This window comes from Equus caballus, chromosome 12, assembly GCF_041296265.1.
Source record: "Equus caballus isolate H_3958 breed thoroughbred chromosome 12, TB-T2T, whole genome shotgun sequence".
NCBI lineage: Eukaryota > Metazoa > Chordata > Mammalia > Perissodactyla > Equidae > Equus > Equus caballus.
The window spans coordinates 41,352,886-41,360,886 of NC_091695.1; the positions used below are offsets into that span (position 1 = coordinate 41,352,886).

Sequence of the window (8,001 nt, forward strand, 5' to 3'; positions counted from 1 at the left end):
AAGGGAACCCTCATACACTGCTGGTGGGAATACAAACTGGTGCAGCCACTATGGAAAACAGTATGGAGATTCCTCAAAAAATTAAGAATAGAAATGCCATATGACCCAACTATTCCACTGCTGGGTATTTATCCAAAGAACATGAAAACACGAATGCATCGAGAAACATGCACCCCTATGTTCGTTGCAGCACTATTCACAATAGCCAAGACTTGGAAGCCACCTAGATGCCCATCAAGAGACGAATGGACAAAGAAGATGTGGTTTATATATACAATGGAATACTGCTCAGCCATAAAAAAGGATGAAATCTGACCATTTGTGACAACATGGATGGACCTGGAGGGTATTATGCTAAGTGAAATAAGTCAGAGGCAGAAAGTCAAATATAGTATGATCTCACTCATAAATAGAAGATTAAAACAACAGATAATCAGGGCCAGCCCAGTGGTGCAGCGGTTAAGTTCCCACGTTCTGCTTCTCAGAGGCCTGGGGTTTGCTGGTTCGGATCCCGGGTGCGGACATGGCACTGCTTGGCAAGCCATGCTGTGGCAGGTGTCCCACATATAAAGTAGAGGAAGATGGGCATGGATGTTAGCTCAGGGCCAGTCTTCCTCAGCAAAAAGAGGAGGATTGGCCGTAGTTAGCTCAGGGCTAATCTTCCTCAAACAACAAAACAACAACAAATAATCACATAGAGACAGAGACTGGATTGGTGGTTACCAGGGGGAGGGAGGAGGGTGAAAGGGGTGATAAGGCACATGTGTGTGGTGATGGATTGTAATTAGTCTTGGGTGGTGAACATCATGTAATCTACACAGAAATCAAAATATAACGATGTACACTGAAATTGATATGTTATAAACCAACGTTACTGCAATTAAAAAGAAATTTTTAAAAAGAACAAGCTCATAAATCCTTGTGACCCTTGAGTCACCCCCCCAGTTAAACAAGAAAACAGTAAATTGACAAGATTAACTTCTCTTCATAAGAAGGTTGAAAGGTAATCTTATTGAATATTTACAGTAACCCTCAGGTACCCAGCTTTACCATCACAGTGGCTGCTGGGCATCCGAGGCCGCACAGGCCAGGGGTGCCCAGCAAAGGCTACCTGGTGACTTCTTATCATATCATGGCACTTTTGATAGCTTTTCATTAACCGTCTCCTCTCTGGAATGTCAGTTCTGTGATAAGGGAGCCTGGTCTACCTTGTTTACTATGTGTCTAGGACAGTGCCCGGCACACAGTAGGGGCTAATAAATACCTGCTGAATAGGGGCCAGCCCAGTGGTGTAGTGGTTAAGTTCCCTCCCTCTGCTTCGGTGGCCCAGGGTTCATGGGCTCAGATCCTGGCCATGGACCTACACACTACTCATCAAGCCATGCTGTGGCAGCGTCCCACATACAAAATAGCTGTTAGTTCAGGGCCAATCTTCCTCACCAAAAAAAAAAAAAAAATCTGCTGAATAAAGTAAGCTGTACCAGTAAGTGGAGGCCCGGAGGTAGGAGTTGGTGTGATGCAAAAGGAAGGCTAGGTAAGGGTTGAAAAAGTGTTCTAGGTAGAGCATAAAATACAAAGTGGCAAAAGGATCGTGTGTGTGTGTGGGGAGGACCAGAGAGCAAGGAGGAAGGTGTGGAATGGTGTGGAATAGTTAGAGATGAGGCTGGAGAGTGGCGTCCAGGAATTGAGACTGTCTAGTAAGCAATAGGGAGCCACTGAAAGTTTTTTTTCTTTTAAAGATTTTATTTTTCCTTTTTCTCCCCAAAGCCCCTTGGTACATAGTTGTGTATTTTTAGTTGTGGGTCCTTCTAGTTGTGGCATGTGGGATGCCGCCTCAGCATGGCTTGATGAGCAGTGCCGTGTCCGCAGCCGCGATTCGAACTGGCGAATCCCTGGGCCGCCGAAGTGGAGTGCGCAAACTTAACCACTCAGCCACGGGGCCGGCCCCTGAAAGTTTTTTAAGTAGGTGTATGATTTGGGTAGATTTATGTTTAAAAAGGAGGGAGGGGTGGAGGTAGGGGGAGAGGCATGAAGACTGGAATTGGAGAGGGTAATAGTAATGAGGACAGTTCAGCTGCGAGGTTAGTGCCAGTCCTCCCGGCCAGAAGTAACGGAGCCCTGGCGCAGAAGAGGGTATTTCTGAATAAAGAAATTTGAGAATGAATGGAAGGAGGAGTCAATAATGCCGCCTCAGTTTCTGGCTTATATGATTGGATGGCCATAGATGTCACTCATGAAGATAGACCGCCTTAGAGGCGGGGCATAACGGAAAGGAACGCCCCCCCCAGGTGTCCCGCCCATCGGTGGTAAGATGGCATCGATTGGCTGTTTCGAGGAACGCGCCAAAAACTGACAGGGGCAGGCGGGAGGCTGGCCCTTCGTCATTTCCGGGAGACTCCCGGGCCGCCCTTTCCCGGCCTCCCCAGCTCCGGAACTTCCGGCCGCTGCCGCCATTTTAATTTCCCGACCTTGGGCTGTAGGCAGCCGCTCTGCGCAGTCTGTCCGGTGCCGTCATGTCCGCGCTGACGCCGCTGCTGCTGAGGGGCCTGACCGGCCCGGCCCGGCGGCTCCCGGTGCAGCGCGCCCAGGTCCACTCCAAGCCGCCGCAGGAGCAGCTCGGGACCATGGTGAGGAGCGGGCAGGGAGGCGCGGGAGATGCGCGGGCCGGAGCGGTTTGGGCGTGTCCGCCGGCGCGAGCGAGGGCGCAGCGCCCGGGGACAGTCGGTGCGCAGTCAGCCGCAGCCCTGTCGCTTACTCGCTGTGAAGCCTCGAGCAAGCCTCCTGAGCCCTCTCTGAACCCCTTCACTCATCGGTCCGCTGCGGGTGCCGGCCGACGGTCAGCGGCGAGGATGCTTATTGGGGCAGGGGGGCCGAGAGGACCCCGACAGCTCCTGTAATTCCCGGAAACGTGGGAGGGCTAACCCTTACTGACAGCCTTCACTGTGTGGCCCGTTTATTCCTTGGCCTCAGCGGCAGGACGCGGCCTTGAAGGCGGGTCTTCAGCGTCCGGGGGAGGGGCCCCGAGTTAGGAGCGGAGCCGGGGGAGCCCTGCGATGGAGGGAACACTAGCGATCCTCGCGGCAGCTGGCGTCCGCTGAGTGTCTGCCGTGTGCCGGGCGCCGTGCCGGGCTCATCCCGTCCTCCCGATGACCCCGAGAAGAGAGGGCCGTGGTCTCCGCTCCGTGGCGGAGGAAACTGAAATTTAGGAGCAGGGCGTTGACTTGTCAAAAGTCACCACTTCAGTGGCAGAGAAGGAATTTGCCCTCAAGGCTGACTGCGGGTTGTCCTGTGATCTCAACTGCTCTAGGGAATATGGAAGTGGCTGTGAAAAGTGTTTTATCCCCAGCTCCAAAGGACGAATAACGGTTCTGGAAAGGAGATGGGAAGGGGGGTGGTCAAGGCAGGGAAGGCGAGATGCGTGTTTAGCGTTCTCTGCCTGTGCAAGCGTCCTGGATCCCAGCGACCAGCTTTAAAGGAGGTCTAAAATCCTGGTTGCTGTCCTTCACGTCATCATCTGGTGGTGGACTCTCCAGGGGTCCTAACCCAGGTTGGCCCCCTGTCCCCATGTATGACCCTTTATCTCAAGGCCTGGAGCCGGCCTTGGATCTGCTGTGTCCCTTCTCTGGAGTGTGAATCTTGGCCCCCTGACGGGGGGCTCTCTGCTGCCTGGGAAGACCTCTCAGACTACCCGAAGCCTGGGGGAATCCTCACTCTGGGGGCTCCTTCTTCCTTGTGTTCTGTGTAGGATGTCACCATTGGGCTCACCTCCTGCTTCCTGTGTTTCCTCCTGCCGGCGGGCTGGATCCTGTCACACCTGGATGACTACAAGAAGCGGGAGTGAAGGAAGCCGACCTCTCCCTCCCCCTCTGACCTGACCGCCCTCGGCCTGTCCTCATCCTGTCTGCTGCATTCCTGGCCGGCCTCCCCTGGATCATGTCCTTCAGTTACAGTGACCACGTCTGCAATCATGACCTTGATTTCTCCACGGAGACATCCTGGGACCACAGAGACATCCTGGGACCACATGTATCGGCTTATAAGGCCCTGCTCGGTAGGGTCCCCCTGTAACAATAAAGTCTATTTAAACCTTGCTTCCGAAACTTATCGTGCCTTCGGCCTGGGCTCCTGCCTCCACACTTGAGCCGAGGGTGGTGGTGGGTGGGGGTGTGGAGAGGAGGGCCCCGCTGGCGGTGTATCTGCTGGCTCTGTGCCCTGGAGGAGGTCGTGTGTGCTCAGCCGTTCTCCTTGCTGCCTGGAAGTGGCACTTCCTTTGCATGCTTTCCTGTGTTTTCTGGCTTCCTGGGAACACAGATTCTCCTGTCACTGGGCAGCCCTTGCTCATCTCCTCTAGCTCCTGCGGTGGCCCCAAGCTCAAAGCCTTGCATGCATGTCTCTGTGTCTGTCTCTCTCCCACTGGGGCCAGCTCTGCCACCGGAAGCCCCTTCTCTGGGGCCAGCCTCCCCTGTCCTCCTTGGTGGGTGGCTCCAGCCGTTTCTCAGGTGTGAGTTGCTCTTCTTAGTTTGAGGCGGGCACTTCACAGTATCTTGCCTTTTTGTGTCGACCCTGGGCCCCTTTCCTTTTCGCGCTGTATCTGTAAATGCTGGGCACTGGCTGCCTTCCTGTTCTCCCTGCCTGCTTTCCTGCCCCCTCCTCCTTCTTGGCCTGGGCAATTTGCTGTTCCTCCATCCCCAGGGCCCTTGCTCACTGCTGCTTCTGAGGGCTGGGACTGCCTGGGAAGCGCTGCACACTGAGCTGGCCGCCTGACTGCCAGCGTCTGGGAGGGATGATCAGACCTGCCGGCCCCACCCCTGGAGGAAGATGTGCCTTTTGCTCTCCTTTGTGTCCCCTGCTGGTGTGATGTGAGTGACTTCTGAACAGGCATAGGTTCAGTGTTCCCTGGGGACCTGAGGCTACCAGGACGCCTGGGGACGGGACAGTGGGCAAAGATGCCAGGTGAGAGCTGAGGGGCCTTAGGCCCGGGGTGTCAGAACGCACATCTCGCCACCCCTCTTCCCCAGGGCCCTTGGGTCCTGCTCTGTGTTGAGCGAGGCTAGAGGTGGAGCCTGCCTTCCCTCCCTTTGCGTGGTCTTCCCTCCTTCTCATGTGGTGTCCAGTGATGCCTGCAGGACCCCGTGCCTGGCTACTGTGGCCATTCAGCTCATGCCTGTGGCTGCTCCCTGAGGGTAGGGATTGGCTGCCTGCCTCCTGAAAGGCTTGTTTCCTTCCACACAAACCAGCCTTTGTGTCTAGGCCTGCAGGGCCACGGCCCAGAATGCTGGGAGGTGTGCGCGGGGTGAGATTGGCCAGGGGAGGCGGGGGGGGGGGGGGGAGTGGGGCGGGGGGGGCCCCCGATGTTGGGTCTGGAGGGCCGGCCGGAGCCTCCGGCCAGGCTGGGCTGCTGAGCCGGGGGCACCTACCTATAACCTGCAGGCACCGCAACTGCTCCCTTGTCTTGGGAGATGGGAGAAGGGGCCTCATAGGCATCTCCTCCCAAACAGCAGGGTGACCCCTGTCCCATGCCTCACTCTGGGAGGCTTTCCTGTTCCCACTTCCTGAGCAGAGGCCTCCGAGCTGCTTGGCCCTTGGTTGGCTCAGCGTTGCTGTAGGCACAGAGTAGGCCATGGGGCTGCCACCAAGCAAGAATGTGACACCAGGAGAGGAGTGTTGTCTTGGTTTTCTATAGTAACTCAACTGCCCTGCCAAGGGTTTTGATTGGGTGTCCCCCATTTTTGTGCCCCTGGAACCCAAAGGGACACAGTGGTCCCCCTGTCCAAGGAGGACTACTCCAGCCCAAAGCTGGGCGTCTTGAGCCCCTCCTCAGGTTGATGGGCAGCCAGCAGTTACAAGTCCTCAGGATCATGGTCTGAGGAAGCCCTTGGCAAGCCCAACAGCTCCTCCCGCCACACCCTCCACACCCCGCGGGCCCCGCAGCAGGCGTGGAGGTGGCAGGGTCGTACCCTGCGGTGGACGGGAGAGTTCAGGCTGCAAGTGACCTGTCATGCTTGAACCCCAATGTCCCCTTGATCCTCAGTGTGGCCTCTAGGCTGACTCTGGTCACCTTTCAGTGTCCCTCTCTCATCCCTAACCAAATCGGGCCCTGGGGCCATTCCCTGTGGAGAAAACAAGGCTCCTTATACTCCCAAACAGCACGTTATGTGTCCGGGTCTGTCTGATGCTGAGTCTAGAGAGGTGGGTGTCCGCCGGTTGTGCGCCCCGGGTCGGGAGAAGCTGCAGTCAGGGCAGATGCCATAACGTCAAGAACAGTGGACTGGGAGTCAGAAGGCCTGGGTTGGAGGCCTGGCTTGTCTGTTTACTAAATGACCTCTCTCAGTCTCCGTTTTCTGTAAAATGAAGGTGGTATGGCAGGCAGAGTAATGTCCTCCCACAGATGTCCCTGCCCTCACCCCTGGGACCTATGAATATGTTACTTTACGTGGCAATGGGGACTTTGCAGATGGGACTAAAGCTGAGCACGTTGGAACGGGAGATTGTGTGGTGGGCCCGGTGTGATCACACGAGTCCTTAAGGCGGACACGCCAGGCAGGTGATGCGCATCTCAGCGTGCCACCTGAGAATTACTAGCAGCTGTTGCTGGCTTTGAAGATGGAGACAGTGGTCCGTGAGCCAAGGAATGCACTGGCCTCTAGGAGCTGGGAACAGCCCTTGGTTTACAACATGGGGACCTCAGTCCAACAGCTGCAAGGAGCAGAATTCTGCCAACACCCTGCATGACTAGGAAGCAGATTCTCCCTGAGCCTCCTGAAGGGAACACAGCCCGCAGATACCTTGATTTTAGGCCAGTGAAATCCATGCCAGATCTCTGGCCTCCAGCACTGCGAAATTACACAGTTGTGTCATTTTAAGCCACTAGGTTCGTGGTGATGTGTCACGGCAGCAATAAGGAGGCTAATGACTCGTTCTCCTGGTGCTGCGGGGCTCTCCCGGGGACCCGCACCCCTGGATTGGACCCTCACCAGCCTTGAGGGGAGTGGGAACGGGAGGCATTTACAGGAGTGTGGGTGGTGTGAGTCTGGGGGCCCTCTCCCCTCCTCTGCTTGCTTTCTGCCCTAGGTGGCCTGGATCCTGCAGGCAACTATCAACCCCGCCAGCGGCCCGAAGTCCAGTCCCCACGCAGCTTCATCAGTCTGGGTCTGCGCCGTCACAGCCTCGCTAGACCGTGATTTTGGAGCCGGGTGCCTGGGGACCGTCGTGGGTTCCTGCAGCAGCAGCTCCAGAGGTTCCTTTGGGGACGGGCAGGCCCCCTCTTGGGCAGCTGCCTGACAGGCAAGCCTGCCTGGGGAGGGATCACCACGCCTCATCTTTGGCCCACCTTCGAGGCCTTCTGGCCATGGCCTTGCTGTGAGGGTTGTGGCTGTCCCAGGGCCCATGCTGTGTCCTCATTGCCTGGCCCCTTCCCCTGAGAGGTGGAAGAGGTTGGTGGGCTTGCAAGCCAGGTGGCCCCCTAGGGCCCCTGTGCCGTTCTGTAAACTCTTCCTCTGCGGCTGAGGTTTCACAGCCCCTGGGCCGTGCGTGGGGTCTCCTCTCCCTCCGCCTGACACACTCCGGGCCATCAGGGCTGTGAGGAGGCACCTGTGCCGTGTTGGTCCTATGGAAAATAAAGTTCTGGGCTGCTGCCTGTCACCCTGGCGACTGTATCCAACACCAGCCTGAACCCAAGCACCACTGCTGCCCGTCTCCTTGCAGGCCTCGGCAGCCAGGGCCGCCCCCGCTAGGCCATTTCTGGGTTGGCAAGTTGGGAGGCAGAGAGAAAAGTCTAGAGCTATGCTGGTGACTCCAGCAAATGTGCAGTTGGGTTTTCGATGCCTCTGGATAGAAAATCAAAATCCTAAAGTAGTAAAAGTGATAGGAGAGATGGGATGAGAGTAAGAGAACAGTTATTAATGACCAAATAAATTGTCATGGAAAAGAGCAGGGCAGAAGTGGGCCATCCTCGGCTGGATTGAGACCAAAGCTTCCCTCAGCTCATTTCCTTCCCATTCT

The 8,001-nt window shown here is 56.3% G+C and overlaps 1 protein-coding gene and 1 long non-coding RNA gene across 2 annotated transcripts; both read left to right on the forward strand.

Moving 5' to 3' along the window:
• The first annotated feature begins 2,380 nt into the window (after window positions 1-2,380).
• Window positions 2,381-4,091, forward strand: COX8A (cytochrome c oxidase subunit 8A). The gene is made up of 2 exons (XM_023654277.2): window positions 2,381-2,627; window positions 3,746-4,091. The coding sequence occupies exons 1-2, from the start codon at window positions 2,514-2,516 to the stop codon at window positions 3,839-3,841; spliced, it is 210 nt and encodes a 69-aa protein (XP_023510045.1). The 5' UTR covers window positions 2,381-2,513; the 3' UTR covers window positions 3,842-4,091.
• A 601-nt stretch (window positions 4,092-4,692) lies between these two features.
• On the forward strand, window positions 4,693-7,641 carry LOC138916736 (uncharacterized). Its single transcript, XR_011424078.1, has 2 exons — window positions 4,693-4,859; window positions 7,072-7,641. It is a non-coding gene; the product is annotated as an uncharacterized lncRNA (long non-coding RNA).
• Window positions 7,642-8,001: the final 360 nt, after the last annotated feature.

What these genes read in the sequence shown, in the direction of transcription:
- COX8A (XM_023654277.2), top strand. Translation starts at nt 2,514, where the DNA reads ATGTCCGCGCTGACGCCGCTGCTGCTGAGGGGCCTGACCGGCCCGGCC. An exon ending in AGGAGCAGCTCGGGACCATG is followed by an intron (nt 2,628 to 3,745) that starts GTGAGGAGCGGG and finishes TGTTCTGTGTAG; the next exon opens with GATGTCACCATTGGGCTCAC.